The 24,277-nt window shown below is 35.0% G+C and overlaps 3 protein-coding genes and 1 non-coding gene across 5 annotated transcripts; 3 read left to right on the top strand and 1 right to left on the bottom strand.

Moving 5' to 3' along the window:
* Positions 1-2,849: 2,849 nt before the first annotated feature.
* Positions 2,850-8,024, top strand: LOC132175755 (weak chloroplast movement under blue light protein (DUF827)). Of its 2 annotated transcripts, none has more exons than XM_059587797.2 (3): positions 2,850-3,271; positions 4,841-5,053; positions 5,990-8,024. In XM_059587797.2, exons 2-3 carry the CDS (start codon positions 4,877-4,879, stop codon positions 7,772-7,774), a joined length of 1,962 nt encoding a protein of 653 aa, XP_059443780.2. In that variant the 5' UTR covers positions 2,850-3,271; positions 4,841-4,876; the 3' UTR covers positions 7,775-8,024. The 2 variants fall into 2 exon arrangements, with proteins under 2 accessions (XP_059443780.2, XP_059443779.2); XM_059587796.2 differs by having other exon boundaries at positions 4,838-5,053.
* A 913-nt stretch (positions 8,025-8,937) lies between these two features.
* LOC132176323 (uncharacterized) lies at positions 8,938-12,977 on the top strand. The gene is made up of 5 exons (XM_059588496.2): positions 8,938-9,436; positions 11,181-11,266; positions 11,353-11,658; positions 11,825-11,908; positions 12,324-12,977. The coding sequence occupies exons 1-5, from the start codon at positions 9,056-9,058 to the stop codon at positions 12,772-12,774; spliced, it is 1,308 nt and encodes a 435-aa protein (XP_059444479.2). The 5' UTR covers positions 8,938-9,055; the 3' UTR covers positions 12,775-12,977.
* A 716-nt stretch (positions 12,978-13,693) lies between these two features.
* LOC132175521 (Sec14p-like phosphatidylinositol transfer family protein) lies at positions 13,694-19,917 on the bottom strand. Its single transcript, XM_059587491.2, has 11 exons — positions 19,662-19,917; positions 19,530-19,558; positions 18,565-18,648; positions 18,389-18,442; positions 16,974-17,051; positions 16,679-16,732; positions 16,221-16,280; positions 16,049-16,144; positions 14,684-14,785; positions 14,524-14,604; positions 13,694-14,254 (listed from the first exon to the last, which is right to left on the bottom strand). Exons 1-11 carry the CDS (start codon positions 19,714-19,716, stop codon positions 13,934-13,936), a joined length of 1,014 nt encoding a protein of 337 aa, XP_059443474.1. The 5' UTR covers positions 19,717-19,917; the 3' UTR covers positions 13,694-13,933.
* Positions 19,918-24,079: 4,162 nt separating this feature from the next.
* Positions 24,080-24,152, top strand: TRNAF-GAA (transfer RNA phenylalanine (anticodon GAA)). Its single transcript has one exon. It is a non-coding gene; the product is annotated as a tRNA-Phe (tRNA).
* Positions 24,153-24,277: the final 125 nt, after the last annotated feature.

The raw sequence follows: 24,277 nt of genomic DNA, 5'->3' as shown, positions 1-24,277 counted from the left end.
TTCCTAAACTACTGCACGTTTTGAGAAGACCTTAAAAATTCAAAAACTCTCAATTTATACTCCTGAACTTTCAATTTCAATTAATTTACCCCATCCGTTAGTTTTAGCCATTAACTTCTAACGGAAATGCCTAAAAATACCAAATTAACTTTTGATTTTCTTTTTTTTTTTTAAAAAAAAGAAATAAAATAAAATTAAGGGTAAATTTTGAATTTTATAAAAAAGTCAGGGATATAAACGTCATTTTATCATTTTTAATGTTTAAAATCCGACAAAGGGGGTAAATTGATTGAAATAAAAAGTTCAAAGGTACAAAATTGAGAGTTTTTGAATTTTTTAAAAGGTTTTTTTAGAACGCGCAATAATTCAGAGGTTTAAAGTAAAATTTTTTCAAAACTAAAAGTAGCACCAATTCCTTGTCATTTTATGTATTAGACTACATCTAAGGCATAAATTGTCATTTAACAAAAATAGACACATTTCCCAGTAAAGGAAAGGGTAGATTCTCGAATTTTTCAACAAAAATCTGGATGTCCTTTGAGTCATAAACAATCAAACATGATAAATGCCAGAGAATCTCGAGGATTTGCAGAAGAAATTATAAGAAAATTTCCTAAACCAAATGCCTACGCAAAGGGGTAACTTTATCATGTCATGGCCCCATTTATATTGTAACTTTATATCCAATCGATACCGGCAGGTAACTTTAGTATGCCAGCTCTGCTGTTTGTTCACCCAGCCAGGAAATTTATCTTCTTTATAATGAGTCAGCTGGTAGCTATAAAGGTTCAAGGTACCTACCTAGCAATTCACCAGTTTCAGAAAAAACCTGACACAATAATTGTAATACTAATCTACTAACTGTTGGGAAAAAATGTCTTTTATTATTATTATTATTATTATTATTATTTTTTTCCAACTACGATAATAACTTGTTACGATGATTTGGCGTTACGCAACAAGACAATACGTTCAAATGCTGAGTAAACATGTTGATTGTGCTCTCTTGTGACACTTGTTGGAATTCAATTGGGTATTACATGGCATGAGCGTTAAAAGATTAACTAAACTTTAGGGAGTAAATTGACAAAATTTAAATCTTAGTAAGTGATTTACAAAAGGTAATTAGACATGTCATAGACTTCTAGGGCATTTTTCCCAAAACTGTTACATTGATGGGTTTTTTTAATCAAGGCTCATGTTTTAGCCTGCCAAGTGCCAAGTTGTCTCTTGCTTGTCAGCTTGTGCATATAGATTCAACAACAATTTGAAAAATGTTGACCCATCTGGCAATTTTCGGATCTACGTACGCCTACTTTCAACCACTTACTTCGTCCCTAACTGCTTAGGTACTATACCATCCTATGGTGCTGCTAATAGAAGGAGCTTCTCAATGTATTTTCAACTCTTGATCCCAATGAAAAGAAGAAAGAGAAACAAACTAAGAATGTTTTCAAACACGACTTAGCTAAAAATATGCTCTAAAATTAACACTTAAAGGGGCACTCAAAACCTTCGAACTCTAAAAAGAAAGAATGGAGATCAGAAATAATGCAGAAAGTATTCAGTAATATATATATATATATATATTAGTCCAATTTGGAGGGCAATATATATAAGATGAAGATTATCCAAAGTCCAACCTAAAACGTACGTTATCTATCTCTTGGTAGTTTACTGAAAATGATGTCTTTGAATGCAACCCGTGTGAGAGAGGGACGTGAAACAGCAAAAGCCCAAAAAGGCAGACTATTCCATGCCCATTAACTTAACTAAAACCAAACTTTTTCGTTCTTTTTTGGTCTTCGTCACCGCCCAGATGGTGCCCACCTGCTGACGTGTTTACTCCGCCCAAAAAGACCCCCCCACCACTTTTCAATCAAACTTGGGCTACAATCCTGTGCTGTATACCCCCTAAAACTTCTTCATCTTTGGCTAACTCACATCAGCAATCTACCAAACGACAGATTTTTTCTCTTATTTTTTTCCAAACGAAGTATTGAGCTATATATATATATTTTATATAGAATTTAATTTGCATAAAACAAAATTTACTTTAATTTAAACATTTTTTGAATGAACTCAAAAAAAAAAAAAAAAAAAAAACATTATTTGAATGAACAAACTTAGCATAGCCAATATATAAGTTTTAAGTTCAAGTAAAATTTGTCTTAAAAAAAAAAAAAAAAAAAGTTCAAGTGAAATTACAAGTTTAATTTATGTGACTTTCTATTTTTCTTTCTTTATTTTTATCTTATAAAATCTCAATATTTTAGAATTTTTTTATTTGTAATTTTTTTTTTTACCATAATTAGGGCCTTAATTAAAGAGCATTTACTAATATCTTTACCATAATTGAAGCTTTAAAAATTGTTATAAAAGGAAACTCAATTATATTGCTACTATTTGGGGCATGAGGCAACGCTTGTCATTTGGGGCTTAAGCAAAGGGAATGTGTTAGAGAGCCAAATAAATGAACGTAAAAAAACATTTATCACGTCAATTTGAAAATTTTTTTGGATTTATTTGTTTGGCTCCCTAGCACTTCTCTAAGCAATGAGCCGGCCATGCAATTTACATTTTGTTTTAATAGTTGACGTAATAAATATCAAGTAAATTAGCGCATATTTTTACAAATAATTGACCTTTTTTTTTTTGCAACGTACAAATTGGACAAATATGCCTCTTCAATTTTGAAAATTAAGGGTAAATTTGTCCAAAATGTACAACACAATGCCCACAACCTCGAGAGAGTACACATGATTAATATCGCACCAGATTTTTCCCGAACTCTCTCTCTCTGTTTCGGAAACTGACTCGCTGATATAGAATTTGTCTCGAACAGCTTTCCAATTTTCAAACCCAATTTCTCTCTCTCTCTCTCTTACACACACACACACACTCTCTCTCTCTTACCGTTTTGATTCTTTCTCAGACGCCATTCAAATACAAAACCCTAGAGCTTGATTCTCCGTATCTTTAAATTCGTATAATACCACTATCTTGTACGTTGAAGATTTTCGGCCTATTTTGTCTCGGAGCTTTTCTTGCCAAGCTGAGAAATTTTCTCGGTGGGCTTTCCTGTTTGGCGCGTTTAAAGTCAATGGGTTCTTGACCTCTGTCAGAAGCATGAAGATCGGAGAAGTTGGTCGAAGAAGATTGTCTCTGATTACAACATCGTGTTCGGTGCTACTGTAACTGTAAAGGGTACTGTGGCTGTTTTTGACTTTGACCCCTTGGATGATCTCTAGGGTTTGATTAGGCTTTCTGGGTAAGTCTGTTCTTTGTGCTTTTGCGCTTTTCAAGCTCGAACTTTTGTTTGCTTAAAATCATTTCAGTTCTTGTTCTTTTTGTTTCTTTATCTTCGGTGTTGCTTTTTTCAGCCAATTTTCAATTTTCGTATTTTCTTTGGTCTGGAAATAAGTAATTTCTTTTTTATACAGAAGTTCAAGGTGTCGAATTTGGTGGTTCTGTGCGTTTGTGTGGAATAGTTGACACATAATTTAGTTCTTTTGCTCGTGGAATAGTTTTGGAAACTTGTGGCAGAAGTAGTGAGCAATTGAAATGCCTTCTAAATGTCTATGCGTTATCTTTTTTGTTGTATAAAGTTTAGAGTTTGGGGGTATGGTAGGAGTCTAATCGCTATGCGGTTTTCAAATTTTGTAGAGTTTGATAGTTTCCCATGAGATTTTCGGTTTTCTGCTTGATGTGGAAAAGGGTGATGAGATAACTGCCAACTGATGGACAATTTTCGGTTTTCGTTGTTGCGCCACTACATATTTACATTTTCTTTTTCCTTGTGATATGTAGCATATATTTTTGGAAGGCTTATTAACAAGCTTAGGTTAACGGATTGTTTACAAATTTCTTTGTCGGCAACCAAGTATCTTTTATCACTTAGTCTTTGCACTTGACTAAATACAATCTGCTTCTCAAGTATAAAATTAATTATTTGATGTTTTATATCTATTTCACGGTTGATACATAGTGTTGAGAAAAACTAAGGTGTTTTTTGAGGGGAGGCAGATCGTTTGCTATTGTTTGATGGTTGATTTAGGTTGCAATAAGCAAGGGCATGTCTGTGGGGTACGTTGCAGAGATAGTCTTATAAAGCTACCAATGGTTTTGCTTAGTGGGCTGGGGGCATGTTATCAATTTATCTGGTATCTAGTAACTTACTGGGAGCTCATGTATCGACGCTGGATTGCTCCCCACGTAGCTATGCCAGGTTACAGGATAGGTCCTAGTGGGGAAGTTATGGATACCTTTCCATACCATATGAAGGTTTGGCTCATCCGAACTAAGTATCTCCAAATTTGAGAATGTGTGAATGACTGTATCTATCATAACTTTTTCGGGCCCATATGTTTGTGGCCAGGGCTTGGGCATCTTGAGAATTGCATCTTCATTTGTAAATGTATATTTATAGTGATGGGAAATGGGATGAAGTTTGGATATGTTGTATTTCTTCGACTAGTCTCGATAATATCCTGGCTGAGATTGACATGGCTCAGGAATTTTTCCAGGTTGGAGAGTGGTTTCTTTGAAATCAAGTTGCTTTGTAAATTGGTAGATCCTGTTTTATTAAGAGCTTTATGATTTTTCCATGTATGGACATATATTTTTCCTGTCTTATTATCTTGTTTTTAGCCTTAACATGGTGTCCGATTTCTTTGTAAATATAGATGAGAATGAATTTGGGGTTGAAGTTCGATTTCTATAGGCTGGGACATTGTTTGATCTGTTCTCAACTTCTTGTGGTCACTGGCCATCTTTTTTCTTCTTTCTTCCTCCTTTAAATGATCTCAAAATTAACTTTTTTTAAAACTGCTTTCAGCAGGTGAGTTTCACAGAAACAAGCAATAGATAAAGCAGCATGGTTGCAAAAGCCTCTCAAAATGCTACCAACTCTCCTAGTCCTAAAGTGGAGGTGGGAGAGATAGACACCAGTGCACCATTTCAATCTGTTAAAGATGCCGTTACCCTATTCGGTGAAGGCGCATTCTCAGGGGAAAAACCTGGCATTAAGAAGGCAAAACCACATTCTGCTGAGGTATTTGTGTTTCTTCTATATTCCAAGATTTATAAAGTATACATGTAAGACCAATACCAGTTTGGTTTGAATTAGTTAAATAATCACTTCCTATATCTCACAAATATTGGGAAACTTGATAGCATTGAATATAGTGGGGCCTGTGTTCAAGAGTATGGCTAAAAGTGGTCTATTGTCTATTCTTCTTCTTGATTGTGTCATTATTCCAGACGTAGTACTTACACAGTTAAGCCTGTTTGAGGTGAATGATACGATACACATATACTAAGTGGCTAACAAATGTTTGGACCTTTTTGCTATATTTCCTGTGGATGTTTCCCCTCCCTCCCTTCTCTTCTTTTGGATGATGTTCGTAATTTGGATAGCAAGGATTTGTACTCAAGATTGAAGGCACACACACACACACACACACAGAGAAAGAAAAGAATCAAGAATCAATAGTAAACAAATTGAGAAGCATCTATAGCCAGTCTGAAAGTGCTATTTGAAATATTTGATGCGCGCCTGTGTCTGTTATGCATTTGCTTCAGCTTTTGGTTCTTGTTTTAGAAATTGCTATTTAGTGAAATAAATTATGAGAAAACTGATTATATTTCCAATATTATCATAAGTTGCAAACTTGTTTATTTAAGGTTCTGTATGACGGATGCAAGTGAGGGCCTTGTCGCTACTGAATTAAGAGGGAACTTGTGTTTTTAAAGGGTCTAGGGGAAAGAGTTGTGATAGAATTTCCTTGCTTAGGAACTTGAGCAAATTTTATTTTCACCATTAAAATTTTGTATTATCCAGGCACTCTTAGTTATCGTAAGATAGTATTTACTAGAGATTTTTGTACACTGGGACACTGCTAAGGTTTACTCAATCGTGTAAAGCAAGTTATGCAGTTACTTTTTGAGTTTCTAGAACTTGTTTATGATTTTTTGGTATTTCATGCAGAGAGTACTGGCCAAGGAGACACAGTTTCACCTGGCTCAGAAAGAGCTGAACAAGTTGAAGGATCAACTACGGAATGCTGAAACTACTAGAACCCAAGCCCTTGTAGAGCTTGAAAAGGCTAAAAGATCAGTCGAGGAGTTGACTAAGAAGTTGACTTCACTTAGTGAATCCAAGGAATCAGCGATTAAGGCAACAGATGCCGCAAAGAATCAGGCAAAGCAGCTTGAAGAAGCAAACTCTGACAACCTTATTGGAACTAATGGTGCTTGGAAACAAGACTTAGAAAGTTCAAGAGAGCAGTACATGACAGTCATTACTGAACTTGATGCTGCGAAGCAAGAATTAAGGAGAATCCGTCAGGACTGTGATGCGTCCTTGGAAGCAAAAATTGCTGCCTTCAATCAAGCAGCTGAGGCTGAAGATGCAGCCAAAGCAAACATGGAGAAATCTAGTGAGCTCTCCAAGGAAATTTCAACTGTGCAGGAATCAATTGAGCAAGTGAAGCTCGCAACTTCACAAGCTCAGCAAGAGCAAGCAAAGATTTTTTCTGAAAAGGATGTTCAGAGACAGTCTTATAAAGCTACCCTGGAAGAGTCGGAAAAGAAATTGCTTGCTTTGAAGAAAGAGTGGGATCCTGAACTCACCAGAAATCTTGAAGCGCAGCTGGCTGACACAGAGAATGAAATTGGGACTCTGCAAAAGCAAATGGAAAATGCAAAGGCTTCAGATTTAGATTCTGTGACAACTGTCACTTCAGAGTTGGATGATGCTAAGGATTCGCTACATAAGGTTGCAGAAGAGGAGATCTCCCTGCGAAACTTGGTGGAAGCTCTCAAGGCAGATATGGATAATGTGAAGATAGAGCACTCTGAACTGAAGGCGAAGGAAGCAGAAACAGAGTCCGTTGCTGGGAATTTGCATGTCAAGCTCCATAAAGTTAAGTCTGAGCTTGAGGCATGCCTGTTGGAGGAATCTAAGGCAAGAGGTGCTTCTTCGGATTTGATATCCGCACTTAACCAGCTTTCTTTAGAAACTGAAAATGCAAGGCAAGAAGCAGAAGAGATGAAGACTAAAGCAGAGGAGTTAAAGAACGAAGCTGAAGCTACCAAAGTTGCATTAGAAGAAGCAGAAAAGAAGCTTAGAGTTGCTCTGGAAGAAGCTGAAGAAGCAAAAGCAGCAGAGGCAAGGGCCCTTGATCAGATTAAGGTCTTGTCTGAGAAAACTAATGCTGCACGGGCATCAACGTCTGAGTCTGGTGCCAATATCACAATATCGAGGGAAGAGTTCGAGTCTTTGAGCCGTAAAGTTGAGGAGTCTGACACATTAGCAGAAATGAAAGTGGGTGCTGCTATGGCTCAGGTAGAAGCCGTTAAGGCTAGTGAAAATGAGGCCCTCAAGAGGTTAGAGGCAGCCCAGAAGGAGATAGATGATATGAAGGCTGAGACTGAGGCAGCTTTGAAGAGGGCAGAGATGGCTGAAGCAGCCAAGAGAGCAGTGGAGGGAGAGCTTCGGAGGTGGCGTGAACGAGAACAAAAGAAGGCAGCTGAAGCTGCATCTCGGATTTTGGCTGAAACTGAGATGTCGACAGAATCATCCCCCCTCCACTATAGGGTTCAGAAGCAGAACATACCAGCAAATATTATCGAGACCCGAAAGTTGGAGAAGGGGAAGACTCTTGTTTCAAAGAAAGTGCTTCTGCCTAATATTAGCGGCATCTTTCACAGAAGAAAGAACCAGATTGAGGGTGGATCTCCTTCTTACCTGCCTGGTGAGAAACCTGTGTAATTTTTGTGTTTACCAGACCTTTGTGCGAGTATGAATGATTGAGAGGGGGAACTTGTTTGATTGTGTGTATATTTGAGACTGATGGAATTAAATTTCCGTGCTCTAGTCTGTTTTGAAGAGAAAAAGTGAACCATCAAAAGAAGAGTTTGGCAGCATCTTCAGGGAAGTGTGATTCTGTAAATGGGACAAGCTATTAGGTTATTCGTCTGAATCTTTTCAGTAGAAATCTTAGCTTTGGCGTTTGGTACCATCAGCATTTTTCAGTAACTATCAGGATGGATCAAACTAATCTTGTTTAGAAGTCGCCTTTCACATGCTTCCTTTGAAAATAACGTTCAAGCAAGAACCGATAACCAGTTTGTTCAAAAGGCTACTTCTAAACCAACCCCGCACTAAGATTTTTGCCTTTTGAATGAAGCTCATAGTAGTATAGGATGCTATGGTCTATTTAGTTTAAGAGTAATGTTATTTTTTTATACCTATTTATTACACTCATTTTATATTTATTGACGTAACATATTTTAAGTTATTTTTTATACTAATTACTTAAAACATGTTAAGTCAGTCTGACATTAGTCGGTAAAATGAACGTAAAAAATATTATTTGTTTGATTGTAGTCCCAAGATTTAGATTATTGCATATTTAGATCGTGTGAGGAGCCTTATTCCAACTACTAGGGTTTGATAAATCAAATAGATACGAATGGGATAATGTTTTTTTCAGCTACTTCGAAATAAAATTTTCAAACTCCTGTCCATTAACTGATCATATGATTTTCATAAGCATATAAGAATTACATGCCCTAAGTGCATATGGTAAATTTTTATAGCTTAATTTGGAAGAAAACTTTTGCATATTTTTTAATGACAAAGAAAACCGAACCATTGATCAAGAAAACCTAACCATTGATCATCCCCTGTTTCTCTCTGTGCAAGGGAAAAAAAGACGAGTCTTATACACACGTAACACACACAAAGCATCTGATACTTGGTATGACTATGTAGTCAAAGAGTGTTGCCAACAGAAAGAAAAAGAAAAAAAAATCAAAGTGTCAAGAAATTACCCCCTGCCTGACACGTGTCATCCTCTCCAAAACAAGGACCAAACTCCACCAGCACACATCTTCCTAGTTCCCACTCCACTGGAACACATCCCCCCCCCCCCTCCTCCATTTCTCTCTCTCTCTCTCTCTGACAATCCTCAAACACACGCAGACAGAGAAACAGTCACTCTCTAGCTTTCTCTCTCCCTCTCTCTCTCTCTCTCTCTCTCAGAGTGATATGGCGAGCAACAGAGACAGAGACGAAGCTCTGACATTCACAAACCCGTCGTCGTCGTCGTCCCCAATTACAGTCTCGGACCCACAGGACAGCTTCCTCACCGACCCCACTTCGCTCATCGGCAGCGCCTCCGGGAGCTTCCAGAACGAGGGTTTACTATCTGCCGACACCACAACCAGCGACGCCGAGTTCGGCTTCTCTCGCTCCGACTTCCGGACGAGCCAACTCGCCGGCACCGTCGAGTTCTACCAGCGTCACGTCTTCCTCTGCTACAAGAACCCCAAGGTCTGGCCCCCCAGAATCGAGGCCTCCGAGTTCGATCGGGTGCCGAGGCTGCTCTCCGCCGCTGTGATGGCCAGGAAGGCTGATATGAAAAAAGAGGTTTGTATGTCTGTCTGTGACAGTCTGATTTTGTTGGTTTTAGTTTCGGTTTGATGAAGGTTGGTCTGCTCTGTAGAATGGTTTTGTTTGAGGGGTGATTTGGAGCCTTTTGGTTTCATTTCTGATATGGGTTCATTATCAATTTAGTGAATTGAAACGGGTTTGTGTGTTTTGAGGATTGGTTGTGTTCTAGGGGTCAAATGGAGGTTTTTTATTTCACTTTTGACTATGGGTAGATTTTGAATTTGGTAATTTGAAATGGGTTTTCTGTGCTTTGTGCATTACTTGTGTGTTGGGAGTTATTTGGAAGTCAGATTTTTTTTATAAAAAAAAAAAAAAAAAAAAAATTATGGTGGGTTGGTTGTGAATTTGGTAGTTCAGTTGGGTTTCGAGTGTTTTATGAATTGGTTTTGTTCTGGGAGTCATTTATAGGGATTTCTGATTTGATGTTCATTCGTTTGAAGTTGCTGTGGATTTATTTGTTTTTAGGGGTTTGAAGTGGGGTTTTTGGCGTCTGTTAGATTGTCTGTGTTTCTGGAGTGATGTGAGGATGTGGGTTGTTTGGGATTTAGAAGATTGGTAAGAGGGTTACAACGGAGGTTGCGTTTTGGGAAAATTTGGGGATGACTGATGCTGTGCTGCAAAAAACATATTTTGGTTCTGAATGATGCATTTTTTTTTTTATAAGTAATAATGCATTAAAGAGCTGAATGATGCATATAGTTGACTCTTTTAATATTATATTAGTGGAACTGTTTAAAAATTGTAAGGTTCTAGTATTGGGTTTTAATCGTAGGATCTATGGTTTAGTTTGTGGGGGGGCTATAATGAGAAGGAAATGGTTATTTAGATCTGGAAATAAATCAAAACAGTTATGCCCCTTAAGTTATACAAAATAAAAGGGATATTTGAGTTTAAAAATATTAATCTAGATTACAAATTACAACACCAGGCTTATTCAGTCTGAATTGTGTCCATTTTCTTATATTTTCAGTTTCTGATCTTTTTGTCTCATCAGCGGAGTTAAGGAGTGCCTTCTATATCATCAATCCACCAAAATTCTGAGTGCTTGGTTTTCAGAGTACCTATTTTCTTCTACTATTATTTCAAGAAATATTGAATAATATCTTTGTAGATATAAACATTAGCAATGATATTAATAGTAATTGTTAACAAATTATCATAGCTGAGTTCTGGCAGTTTACTTCATATAAGGTATATACATAGCAGCTGTGGTATCTTGATTACAGTTTCAGCTAGCCTAATAGTGCTGTTTCAAATAATTATGTAAGACATTTTCCAGCTGTCTGTCATAATAATCATGACTGTGAGGCTAATCTAGTGTAGGTGTGGCGTTATTTTATTTATTTGGATATATCATCTGCTAGTTGACAGTTTAGTACCTAGATTCAAGAAATTATGGTAAACGTGGCAGCAAATTATTGAATTTTATTATATGACTATTTATATTTGTTTCATATAGAGAGTAGTAATAATGAGTATACACCAGCATTTGAGTTAGGCAAATTAATGAAATTATGTGATATTGTAAGGTTTCTATTTAGATGGTGCATAATTCTGTTGCTTGAACCTTGGTGTTGCCCAGATTCCTGATATGCATGGTTCTTTGCTGCGTAAATAGTGTCATACATGTTGCTTGCCAATTTCCTAACCCCACCCCGCCCCACCCCCCTGTTTTGTGGTATAATATCAGCTCATGTTAATCTTCTTTCCTTGTCTTTAGACCCGTTTGACAATATGTGAGGGACATGATGGAACTGAGACATCAAATGGGGATGTACTAATCTTTCCAGACATGATCAGATACAGGTCAATTACATTCTCATTTTGGTATTTATTTATATGTTTTTCCTCCCTGCAAATTTAGTACTGATTGAGTTTAGTGAAAAATGCAGGAGATTGACACATTTTGATGTTGACACATTTGTTGAGGAAGTGCTTGTGAAGGATGGTGAATGGCTTCCTGGAACTCCTGAAACACTAAAAGTTTCATATGTTTTTGTATGTTCTCATGGATCCCGGGATCGCCGTTGTGGAGTTTGTGGACCTGCCCTTATCAGTAGATTCAAAGATGAGATAGAATTCTATGGTCTTCAAAAAAAAGTGTCTGTTAGCCCATGCTCACACATTGGGGGCCATAAGTATGCAGGAAATGTTATCATATTTAGATCAAATTTCAATGGAGAAGTCACTGGGCACTGGTAAGGATCAGCATGTTGATTGATCTGTTTTTACCAGTGAATGTTTTCAAATTTTCTTTTTTTTTTTAAATTTATTTATCAGGTATATTTGTTTTCTTTCCCGAAAGACATTATTTTAGTTTATTGTTGATATGGAGTTATCTGGGAATTTTAAAAAAATCTACAGGTATGGTTATGTTACTCCAGAGGATGTACCTGTATTGCTTGAGCAGCATGTTGTGAAAGGAGAAATTGTAGATTGGCTGTGGAGGTAATGTTTTTGTATCTTCCCTTATTATAATTTGGACTGTAGGGTTCCTTTCGAGGCAGTTTGCATTTCTTGCATTTTATCCATTCACTCTAGAAGCAGACTACAGCAGAGCTGAATCCACTTTCGATATTGGTTTTAGCTGTATTTTAGGACCTTATAGGAAGCTTTCTTGGTTCATGTAATCAGAATGCTGGACGCACAAATTTTTTGTTGATTTAAAGAAAAATGGTTTGAGAATTGGTGCTTTACTTATATTTCTTCAAGAGCAGATATACATGAGTTCACCCACCCTCCTTGTTTTTGTATTGCTACACATTTGTGTCATATATGTGTCGGTCCTTATTTTTCCCTCCCAAGTTTGATTTAATTGTAAATGTTGACTAGGATTTAATGAAACATTTGATCCTGTGTTCAGGGGTCAGATGGGTTTATCAGAAGAAGAACAGAAGAAATCCCAAGAACTAAGGTTCCAGTTGAATGGCGAGATAAATGTTGGGGAAAACACTGAAGAACTGACACGAACACATATGAGTGAGACATACACTGCTGCCTGTAGATCTCAAGTTGAGGTAATGGGGTGTTGCCAGGAAAATGGGAACTCACACTGCTGTCGGAACCCTGTGTTACCGGAAAAGCTCGATAATCTAGATTCCAATTCGGGTGGTGCAGCAAAGGTGATGGCCGAAAAGAAGAGCAGCAAGAAACTAAATTCCAGGGTCAACAGTGGCAAAGGTACACGCAAAGTTTGTACCATGCCAACATGGTTTGAGAGCTGGGAACGTGAAGATACTTATGCAGCTCTTGCTGTTGTTTGTGCTGCAGCGTCAGTTACCATAGCCTATAGTTGCTACAAACAGTTGAGATAAAAATTAAACTTCAAATTCAACCCATGTTTTCTTCTTTTCCATCTGTATAAGATATGGATGTCACATCATGTTGTAATGCCTCTTCAGGAATATCCTTTGATATAGAAGGGTAAAGAGTTGGAGAAAATCATTAAACAGATGTGTATGGTGCTGGATTTCCCTTGGGGGCACTTAAAACTCTCTTTTTATCTTGTTTTTTTGTCTGCTGTATGTCTAAAATATGTGTAACTTAAATATCTGATTTCTCAAAATTTTGCCACTACATTTCCTTTCAAGAGCTATTCAGTTTGCAATATTAATCAGATTTTTTAGAGCATATTGTGCGTCTTCCTAACCATGATATTCAAGAGGATGTCTTGGATTTTTTTTCCATGAGCCGCGAGGATTTTTTTTTTTTTTTTTTCTAGTAAAAAGGTTGGAGGAAAAGATGAATCGTAGTTATTTTATCAGGGCGTGACCGTAGTAATATTGTAATACTAACTTGCGAGAATGTCTTTTGATTGTTGGAGATTTTAGCTTTTGGACTTGTTTTGAAAACTCGTAACCATAAAAGCTTTGGCTTCGGTTATGGCTACATATGTGACAAATGATCACTAAACACATACCATTGTAATAAGATGGTAATTTGTACTTGCATGTCAGTCAACTTTTAACTTATTGTAATAGGGTGGCAATTTGTATTTGCATTTCAGTCAACTTTAACTTACGAATTTTGTATCGAATTCATGAGTCGTATAAAAAATTATTAGTCTCAAATGTCATTTCGGTTCAGGTCGTATCAAGACACGAGTATAAAATTATTTAAATTAATTCTAACTCGACTAATTTATTGAAACATGTAAGATCCATCAAATTTGCTCCTTTAAACTTTCCTGCATGAGACTTGCTCGGTTAACTCAAACAATTATCTAAACTCATAAAAGCTTACACTTGTCGCATGCTTCTTTTATATCATCCACCAACGTGGTAACGTCAAATTACACCAAGTTAGCTTTGTCCTTAATAAACCTGCATCGAGTTGATGCAAGAAAACATTTTTAAGGTCTGATGGTTGGAGAACAAACTCTCACTCTCATTGTAGTCGTCAGAGTGTTCAGCCAACTTGGCATCGGGTTTGAGTGCCATTGAGGACTTGGCAAGAGTCAAATTCTCCAAGGTCTCAATCATAGCCTACTTTAAGGCCATTCAGTGAGTTGGAAAGGCCATTCTGATTTTCTAACTTGTGTAACTCAGTTTCTATGGTTTTAGTGATCATGGCGTCTTCCGGATCTGGCTCGGGAATATTTACATGGACCGAACCCTGTCTGATCGGTGAAACGGACTCCATAAGAGAAGCTTGCTGCTTGATATAACCATAGAGCTGTTGATGGAATGCATGGTCTAAGGAGAAACAATTGTCAGTGTTCTCATTTCCACAATGCCTGGACGATCCAGAGCCCTCTCTTCTACAAAAATGTGGGAGGGATCCATAATCCATTATCTGGATACAAGTCAACAGAGTTATTGTCAAATAAATGGAACATACAGATGAAAAAGAGTAATAGATTTCAGTGTACACTGCTGAGGCACCATGGGAGAGATATTACATGTTGAAGGCAACTGTAGCTCATAAACATTATGGGAGTAGAAAACAAACAACTAATAAGTTGCATTCAAGGAACAGGAAAATTTCCAAATTCACTTCCCAGAGTGATTGGCGGTGATCAAGTTTCAACATCATGATATAATCAGAATGGAAAGCATGCTTACCTTCAGTAACTCATCTCTCCCACAACCCTGAAGAACCTGGATTTTCCGCCTTGTCCTTTCTTGCACAAGAGGCTTTACAACCTACCAATGGTTCAAGCATTAAGGATTTTGTTGCACAAGAAGCAAACAAACTTTTCGAAACACGAAGATAGACACAAACCTTCCAACATGCTGAAAATACATAGGGGGCATTTACAACATAATATGTATCTGTCTTCTCTGGATAGTTTAAGTCATCAATTGTAGATATAACGGACAAAAGCTGCATTAAGATTAAACAGAGAGTGCCAAAAAGTGTCAAATATAGTCTCCAGAATGAGTTTAGGCAACGTATTAATTTGGTATTAAAATTGAAAACACTCTTATACTTCAGATGGCCTTATTCAGTTTTGAACAAATCAAATTTCGAGAAAAAAAAAAAAAAAAAAAAAAAGGTGAATCCACTCCACAGGTAATTACCATTCTTTTATCTATTTCCTATGGCATCATATAAGAACTTGCATATATTGAATGTATTGATACCTAATCGTTGAAACTATCCATCAAAAAGAAGGAATATCAAATCTAAATGAGTATTAGTTGCACAACCCAGATGTTCATAATAAAGCTTTCCTTTTTAAGAACAAAAAGATGAAGTTGGCTATTATTTGCTATATAATAAAATATTAAATGCCCTTTCAGTCCCTGGCTTTTAACGACTTTATTTTTTCTCACTTAAGTTTCATTTTGTATCATAGATGGTACCTCTTGTGGGTAAATACAAAGATGGTACTTCAGTCAATGAAACTAATGGAACCATGTCAAACCAATTAAAATATGCCATGTGTCCTATGCCTTAACAAAAAATTAAAATTTAAAAATGAAGAAAAATAGAAAATATTAGAAAACAATTAAAAAACTAAAACTAAAAAAAAACTAAAAAATTGAAGAAGGGTTTGCTCAAGTCACCTTTTTGAGCCAATGAAAGTGGCCAGCCACTCCCTACAGCCGGTATGTGGGCAACCGAAACCACCCCAGTCCAAAAGGGAGTGGCACCTACAAGGGCCTTGGGAGTGGTTCGGCCACCTTCAGACCAGCCTTGTGGTGGTGGCTTTGGCCAACCCCACTATCACAAAGGGGTGGCTCATTCTTTAAGTTTTAGTTTTTTTAATTGTTTTTTAATATTTTCTATTTTTCTTAAATTTAAAGTTTTTTTTTAAAAAAAAATTTTGTGTTGAGGCATATGACATGGGGCAGGTTTTGATTGGTTTGACATGGAATTATGTTAGTTTCATGGACGAAAGTACTATCTTTGTATTTACTATTTACTCATAAGAGAAGTACCACCTATGATACAAAGTGAAACCTATATGGAAAAAAAAAATAAAGTTGTTAAAACTTGGGGACCAAAAGCGTATTTTTAACCCAATAAAAAAAATATATACGCCCACCACTAGAGTTAATAGATTAAGGACGTTCTTTTATGGAAAAGATCTCTGGTTAAAAGAAAAGACAAGTTAGAGACTTACAAAATACAAATAGATACCTTTATTTGGTTCAGTGCCGAAAGCTTTAAACCAGTCATGTCTAACACTTTTAGACAGGCACCAATATGTCGTCCTTGCTTCTTTGTTGCAGAAGGCTACAACAAAAATAAAAATCAGGAAATAGGGAAGGTTACAAGTTATAAAGATGATTAAATAATCTCAAGTACGTGCCAGTACAACACGATCTCTGTACTCGTTCATCTGGATGTGAGACTGCACATAGTAATGCACCTAAAATTGAAGAAAAAAAAAGAACTATGTAAGTGACAGAAAATCCTAATATTAAATGATGCATATAACAGTATTAAATGACTTAACAAGTTGACAGTGGAGCATATTTGATGACCATAAGTACAGTCATGTAGTTGCAAGTAATTACTAACATTTATTCAGAAAAATCATTATATTCCATATTTCCTAGGAGCATGAAACAGAAAAATCCAGTATGATGAATAGGATAACCAAGTACAATCATTTATTAGGAACGGAATCATTTGAAATACTTCAATTGGCATATTGTAAAGCACACAAACAAATCTCACACACATTCCATTATACACCAAATTGCAGTCCAACACAAATTTGTACATGTGAAAGTTAAGGAGATTTAATATAGCGAAGATCCTTACAGATGCTTTGTCAAATGTACTGAGCCCAACACCAAGAGCAATGACTGGAAGGCCCTGGCAACAGTTGGCAGAAAAATGAAAGAAAACATCATAAGAAAGAAAACATCATAAGTAGGAATGCAGGGAGTGAAATAATAATCATAAAAGACTAAGGGCCAAGAGTTTATTAAATTGTAGTGGCAAAATGACTTTTGTGATGCTAGACCAGCTCGAGCAAGTTGGCTAGGACAGCACAACAAGGACATAGATTAAAGGCTGTGATAATTTTACGTAAAAATGTAAAAAACAGGTATACCTCTTTTGAGTAACCAGACAACCCTACAAGTTGAGAATCTCGCACTGCTCTGTACAAATCAATTGGGATGATAGGTTTCTGTATAAAGAAACAAAAGAATTTTGTAACGTAATGAATCCTTACAGGGTTGCTTTACCAATATAGCTTCAAAATATTGCTATTCAAAATAATTGAAGACTACAATCCATGAATGGGATGCACAAAAAAGGACATAGCACCATAAATGCAACCATAAAAGTTTACTTTTAATCTAGACCAAATTTTACTAAACCAACAAATACTACATTTACTTGCAGTACTTATGTTAGATGCATAAGCATTATTGTAACTCAGTATGACAAATTTTATTTTATTTTATTTTTATTTTTTTTAACTTTTTCAGCCAGGGTTAAAAATCAACCTTGAAATAACCCCAGAAGTGCTAATTAAGGCTATACAAACTTGCCCTAGACATGCCCATAATATGACTCGCGATTGATCACTTTTATATGCTCTTGGCCCTGAACTGAGGCACCAGAAATGTCTTGAATGCTGACTATGTAGATGCTGCTAATTAAGGCCATACAAGCTTTCCCTAGACATTGCCTATAGTATGGTTCACAATTGATGATGAATATATGCTCTTGGCCCAGAACTGGGGCACCAGAATTATATTGAAAGTATAAATACACAAATTATTTCTTAATATATACTTCTACAGTATATATATATTACCATTCATCGCCGATTTTTATCACATGCACCATAAGTGCTAAAAACAGGTTACTCAAGTGTACCCTAGAAGTTTTATGTATATGATTCATGTGCTTGAACTGCAACTTAAAGCAAAACAATTGTACTCAAGAGAACAGAAAATTTTACATTCACAAAATAAAATCAAATTTCTTTTACACAACGTGCAATAGATGTGCTTTGTTTACGTTAGTCCAGATGGTCAACAGTTTGCTGCTTCACCATAGGTTTACTTCCTTTTTTTATAACTTGCTGGTGCATGGAGAAGTGGAGGTTTTAACCATTTCATAGAGCTTCTTAAACCTCACTTCTTAGTTATTATAGTGTCATCCAATGCATGCATCATCAAAGGTTTTTTTTTTTTCTTTTCTTTTCTTTTCTTTTTTTCCCTTCTTTTCTCCTTTTTTTTTTTTTTTTGGAGGGTGGTCGATGTATATGTTCAGGACATGTGTGACAAGTAGTTTTCCATCTCTTTTATATCAGTTTCTCATCTCTATAAATCTCTAATTTTACAGTCCATATGATGCTTATCACAGATGCAGAAAAAGAAACAATATATTGATTAAATGCAAGAATTCGTCGAACAAATGAGAAGTACAAGCATCCAATAGAGAAATTTCAGTGAGTGCCTTTAGCCACAGAATTTTGTTTTTAGCTAATAATACCATAGCGATATAACTCACCGCCAGTATTTGGTCAATCTCATTTTGTATTCTCCACTGTAAACAATCAACCAACTGGAACAGATTTGCATGGTCAGTAAAAACAGAAGTAGCAAGAGTAAATGGCACTTAAAGGAGAATATGAAGTTTTCCGTGCAACAACTTAATAGAGAAGAAGTGAAATAAACAGATCTAACCATTTTATGTGCTTTGGCAACATTCCAGTCCCTGGCTTTGAGAAATCGGACCAATGTTTCGGTTGGATAACCCTGGTGCATATTCTGGAGATCAAAGTATGCGCTTTAAGTTTACACATCATGAATAAAAGAATTTCAAAACATCCAAATTGCCCACTTCAATTCACTGAAGCAGCACAAAATACAAATAACCAAAAGCACAAGATTTCAAAATTATTGTTAAAACAAGAGGAAAAAACAACTTGAACTATACTACAAACTTGCATTCTTCCTCTAATGCACTTAAATGTGATTCGCCATCTTAAACTTTGTCCTCCGAATTATAGATGTAAGCTAATATTCCATTTGTGAATGGGAGAAAGAGAAGGAGAGAAGAAAAAAAATCGAGCTGCAAAGTTGTGAGAAAAAACCAGCATTCGACTTTGATTGAAACTCGACCTGAAGATTGCATTAAAAAAATGAAACTATTATCTTAGCCAAACTCCTCTCAGCTCTACACAAAATGCAAATCGAATTATAAAGATCAAAAAGGGTTCAGCCAATTCAGACAATTCAGAGGGAACCCAACATCACACCAAAGCACAATGCATCAACAACTACAGTCAAAAAGCTTATCTGCCCCAAAGTGAATTGGCCAAACTTCACAGTGACAAATCCATTTATTAAAAGGAAAACATATGAAAAAGCAAGATCGAAGACCCAGATCGAATACAAAAGAATTCATTATTTAACAGTTTCTTACTCAGAAAGTAGAACATAAATAACATAAAAGGCCATCCCCACAAAATACAAGAAACGGCAAATTTGATTTCTTTGGGCCAAGTTGAGTAGAGGGTTTTCTGTTCTCAGGTAGCAAATACTTAAAAGCTACACATCTCACAAATAATAAAAATTTTCCTCGACTACCTTTTTTTCTCAGCATCCGAACAGAGACAGATCAAAGAACTAAGAAAGAAGAGACTAACCTTGAATGTGTTCTTCAGTGACTCATCTACTGCAGTATTTAAACAAACAACAAACAACGAAAAAAAAAATTAGCAATTCAAAGATCAAAGAAGAGGATCATAGAAACTCAAAGTTGGGTTTTTGAAGCTCACCCTCTTCCATTAAAGACTGAAACTGCTTGATCGCCTCCTCATTGGCAATACCCATTTCCCCTTCTTGCTTTCTAAAGCGTAAATTAAGAATCGATCAGAATTCGTATAAAATACAGAAACTTTGGGCTAAATTTATGAAAAACCCAACTGGGTCTGAGTTTTCGGATCTTTTCAAGCTCTCTCTCTCTCCTCCCTTTAGAGCTCCAACTATGAGAGAGAGAGAGATGAGAGTGCGCCCTGAAAAAATATGGGTTTATATTTGTTTAAATACACATCCTTCTCCTCTAGAAGAAAAGGCAAAGGCAACCTACTTTTGGCAACTTACTTTCTCATTTCTTATACATTCTCTTACTTTTTACCTCATGTTAATCATTTTATTATTATTATTTTAAAAAAAAAAATAACTATAAAATAAAATTTTTTTACCCTTTTTTAAAAAAAGTATTCTTATTTTTTTCACGTCAATCAATTTTTACTACAATATGAAACCGAAACCGAAACAAAATCGATTACAAACCAACCTTTGAAGCTTTTGTTGTAAACTTTCCTTCTTACATGTGTGGTTAAAAGATAGAAAGAGTATACTTACAAAACAAAAAAGATAGAAAAGAGTATGAATGAACAAAATTTGGAACAAAAAACACAGGAAAGAGTAGCTGGATTGTGCTACTAATTACTCTTAGTTAGCTGGATTAGTTGGTGAGTTAAATTTCACACTGGATTTTTCTCTAGATTTTGTTTTTTTTTTTTCTCTTTATTTTTTTAAATTTAAATAAATAAATTGAATTAATTTGATGGGGGATGATTACTTTGTTGAATTCATGTATAAGACGGTTTAAAATTATTAGATTAAGACATTCAACAAATTAATTTCTTGGACATTTTACTTAATCCGAGTTTTAAACTTCTAAATATATAATGGATATAAGGGGATAACGAATATTTCAGCCAAATTTAGTAAATTGTTTAGGAAGTTGAACTAGATATTTGGGCATGAATATCACGTGGGCTTTGAATTTTTGCTTTTAATAGGAAAATAATTGGAATATTACAACGTTTATTAGAATCTTATATAAATTAATGCTGTAATTCGCATGAACAAATTAAGCAATAAAATTTAATAAGTAAAATTAATTATTTGATGACTGATATAATAAGTTCTTGAGGTTATAATACTGTTTGTAATACTCTTAAGGACTTGTTTAGGATTTTGATGGGTCTAAAAGTGTTTTTAACACTCAAAAATTCTGTTTGAAGAAAAAAATTTCGTTTGGTAAAAAGATTAAAAGCGCTTTTACGGTCCAAAAAGCCTAAAAATTGCAACAAAAAAAAAACATTTTTGGTAAAAGCTTAAAAATCAAGTTTTTGCCCAAAAGCTATTTTTGACTTAAAAACTTTATTTCTCAAACGTAATCTCAAATAGGCTCTAACAAAACTTCTAAAGAACGTGCATGACTATTTTAAATATAGAAGAATATTGGAAGCATATAACTAATGATTATATCACAGTTTTATTCAAAAACATTCTATTTTTACTAAGGAAATAGTCAAGGTATTACAACTTTTATTATAATTTGTTTACAAATTCATATGGCAATGAAAATGAGTGTCATGTCATTTTAATGGCAGGAAATGACGTGATAAGTATCACACAAATTATTACGTTAGTTTCTGAATGTGGTAAGTATCCACACGGATTGTCACTTAACAATTTATATTTTAGCAGTTGATGTAGCAAACCGTCAAATTAATACTTAAGAATTTGTAGTAAAAGCTATAATAATCACCACAATGCACGTTTACCCAATTCAGTGCAAAAAAATTTGATGCCAAAAATGTCGCTTTACTATGATTTCATGACCAAAAAAATGTGTGAATACATTTTTCAAACTAAAGAATAAGGAGTAACTTGTATTAGGGCCACTTGGATATGGATTTCAACTTTCAACCACCATTCACGCAGCCAAACAAGAGAGACATGATGAACTTGCCCTAATTTAAAAAGGAATATGTGCTGCATTTTGTTCTTTCTCGTGTGATTTTTCTTTTTGTTGGGTGGTGTTCTCATGTGAATCTTTCACATGTTTGAGATGTATTTTCCATGTTCTTCCCAACCTCCAATGATTCTCTTTGTAGCTTTCAGAGCATCCCTTGGGCTCCATTCTGTCTGTTGCGTGTTTATAGCCATTTTCTTGCTTAGTTGCAAGTTACCCCCCTCCCCCCATTTGTTCATGTATTTGCTCAAAAAAAATGAAGTGAAATGGAGATGATCCGGTATATATATATATATATATATATATTTCATTTAAATTTTTTAAATAATATAATAATATATACATCATTAGATCTATAAAATTTAAACTGACTTATAAAATGAATAATCTCCATTCCCTGATTTGTAAAATAAGGAAACTGGATCAAATATAGGAGAGAATGACTCGTATGATTAGTTCATACCAAATTTAGGGACATGATTTCCTCACAACTAATTTGTTGCTTATTGGAGTATAATTTGCCCAATTGTTGGTGAATTATATCTTCTTAAGCAAATAGCAAACTTCAAACGACTTTTACAAATTATTCCAATTATAAAAAATCTTCCTCTTTTACAAAACCCTTTAAGAGAGTTGAATTGATACCACAAAGTCTGGTCAAATGGCCACATCAAAGCCTACCATAATACTGCCAGGGTGGGTGAAGACCAGAGTGGGTGGAATGTACAAATTCTAATAGGTGGAATGTATAAACCAGGCAATACTGATTTGAAAGCAATTCACTAAGTTTTATTTTTTATTTTTATTTTTTTTATTTTTTTTTTTTAACTAAAATCCTATGAGATTGAATTATATATAGTAGAAGAACTGCAAGAGACAATATCTACTATTTTTTTTCTTTTCTTTTATTTGGAGTTTTTGATATATATGATTTATTTGTTTCTTTCGGCGTAAAATATTTTTATAGAAGAAAAAAAAAATCATATTTTTTAGCGCGTAGCGTGGTAAAATAGTGGTCAACCTAAAAATATTTCCAGCATAAACTAATTTACCGCTCTCTCACGCTTTTGGGCAAACAATTATGAGAGATCAAGTCCCTTATGAAACTTACTTGAAACGGGTGCTTAATTATTATTATTATTATTATTTTAATCAATTATCACGATGTCGGCCAGTATATGACTATGTTGACTCTTCCAATTTTAACAGTTACTAGAGAACAAGTAAAATAAGATTGTAGAACAAGTTGGGGGATGATTTTCTTATAAATTATTTAATTATATACATTATGGAGGAAATATCTGAAAATTTTAGCACAAAAATATCGATAGATGATCATATTTTCTAAAACATCTTCAAATCCCACTATTATAATAAATTTTATGAACTTTATAATTATGGAGGAAATATCTGAAAATTTTACCACAAAAATGTCGATCAATGATTCACATTTTCTAAAACATCTTCAAATCCCACTATTATAATAAATTTTAACTTTTTTTTTAATATTTGACGGTTAACATGTTTCTTTCTTATGTTTTCAAGGGGCAGTTCAATCAGTTGAAAGTCACGTTTCATAAAACAAATGTCACTAGTTCAAATTTTTTTTCTCCTTTCTCTCTCTCCTTGTGCGAGTATTTTTTAAAAAAAAAACACGTTTATTTCCAAATAAAGAAGTGTTAGGGAGCCAAACAAATGAACTAATTTTTTTTTTCAAACTAAGAACTTTTATAGAATGTAGAGTTTCGTAATTTGAGAATGTAGAGTTTTTTTTATAATTGTTGGGAATCCTGATCCTGGATTTGAATCATTTATATTTACGGTGTCTGAATTACTAGCAATTTGACCAACCCCATAAAAAGTAAGAGATGGGTTATCTTGAGCCGCCCCTCACTTACTTGGGCAACTCGCAATCTCCTACCCTATAAAGGTGTCTAGATTAAGTTAGATAAATTTTGGATTCCCCTTCCTTCTTAAAGTTTAGCTTTAAATATTTGGATTAACATGTAGAACTTATTTAAACTAAAAGCAATAATTTGAATGGATAATAGTATGTAAATTTTGTTGACTTGCAAAATTCAACAATATATAAAAATTTTGACCATAAAAAAAAAAAAAAAAAAGATTTACGGAGAGAAATTAATGCAATAATGGAAAGATATAGGACCACAAAATAATGATACAAGATTTCATTAACTTTTTCTGTTGATAGTGACGTGTTAACTATTCCTTTAAAGCAATTCGTATGATGTCAACTGGGATGCTATTTCCCACCACAGCTTAAAAGGAATTATTAAAAAACAATTTTTTTTTTTTATAAAAAAAAAAAAAAACATATTTGATAACTACCGAATATGCCATGCGCTAGTGAATATTCCAATATGTCAAAGAGATAATTTAATATTGACTGACCTTTTCAAACAAGCGGGGATAGCTCAGTTGGGAGAGCGTCAGACTGAAGATCTGAAGGTCGCGTGTTCGATCCACGCTCACCGCATCGATGTTTTTGCTCCAGTGCCAAGCCCAAGCCCAGCCCATTCATATAGCAGCACATTTCACTTGGTTTCCATTTTCCATTTTTTTGGCAAATTGGTTAACGCATTCAGTCATGTTTCCATGCCA

Source organism: Corylus avellana, chromosome 3 (genome assembly GCF_965113065.1).
Source record: "Corylus avellana chromosome 3, dhCorAvel1.hap1.2, whole genome shotgun sequence".
Classification (NCBI taxonomy): domain Eukaryota; kingdom Viridiplantae; phylum Streptophyta; class Magnoliopsida; order Fagales; family Betulaceae; genus Corylus; species Corylus avellana.
The sequence above is the reverse complement of the archived record's forward strand: the minus strand, read 5'-3'. Positions and strand labels throughout refer to the sequence as shown.

Coding starts and splice junctions, on each gene's coding strand:
- LOC132175521 (XM_059587491.2), bottom strand. CDS start 19,716: ATGGGTATTGCCAATGAGGAGGCGATCAAGCAGTTTCAGTCTTTAATG. Junction 18,649..19,529: donor CACTGAAGAACACATTCAAG/GTTAGTCTCTTC, acceptor TTTGATCTCCAG/AATATGCACCAGGGTTATCC. Junction 17,052..18,388: donor AGATTGACCAAATACTGGCG/GTGAGTTATATC, acceptor TTCTTTATACAG/AAACCTATCATCCCAATTGA.
- LOC132175755 (XM_059587797.2), top strand. CDS start 4,877: ATGGTTGCAAAAGCCTCTCAAAATGCTACCAACTCTCCTAGTCCTAAA. Junction 5,054..5,989: donor CAAAACCACATTCTGCTGAG/GTATTTGTGTTT, acceptor TATTTCATGCAG/AGAGTACTGGCCAAGGAGAC.
- LOC132176323 (XM_059588496.2), top strand. CDS start 9,056: ATGGCGAGCAACAGAGACAGAGACGAAGCTCTGACATTCACAAACCCG. Junction 11,267..11,352: donor CCAGACATGATCAGATACAG/GTCAATTACATT, acceptor TGAAAAATGCAG/GAGATTGACACATTTTGATG. Junction 11,659..11,824: donor GGAGAAGTCACTGGGCACTG/GTAAGGATCAGC, acceptor AAAAATCTACAG/GTATGGTTATGTTACTCCAG.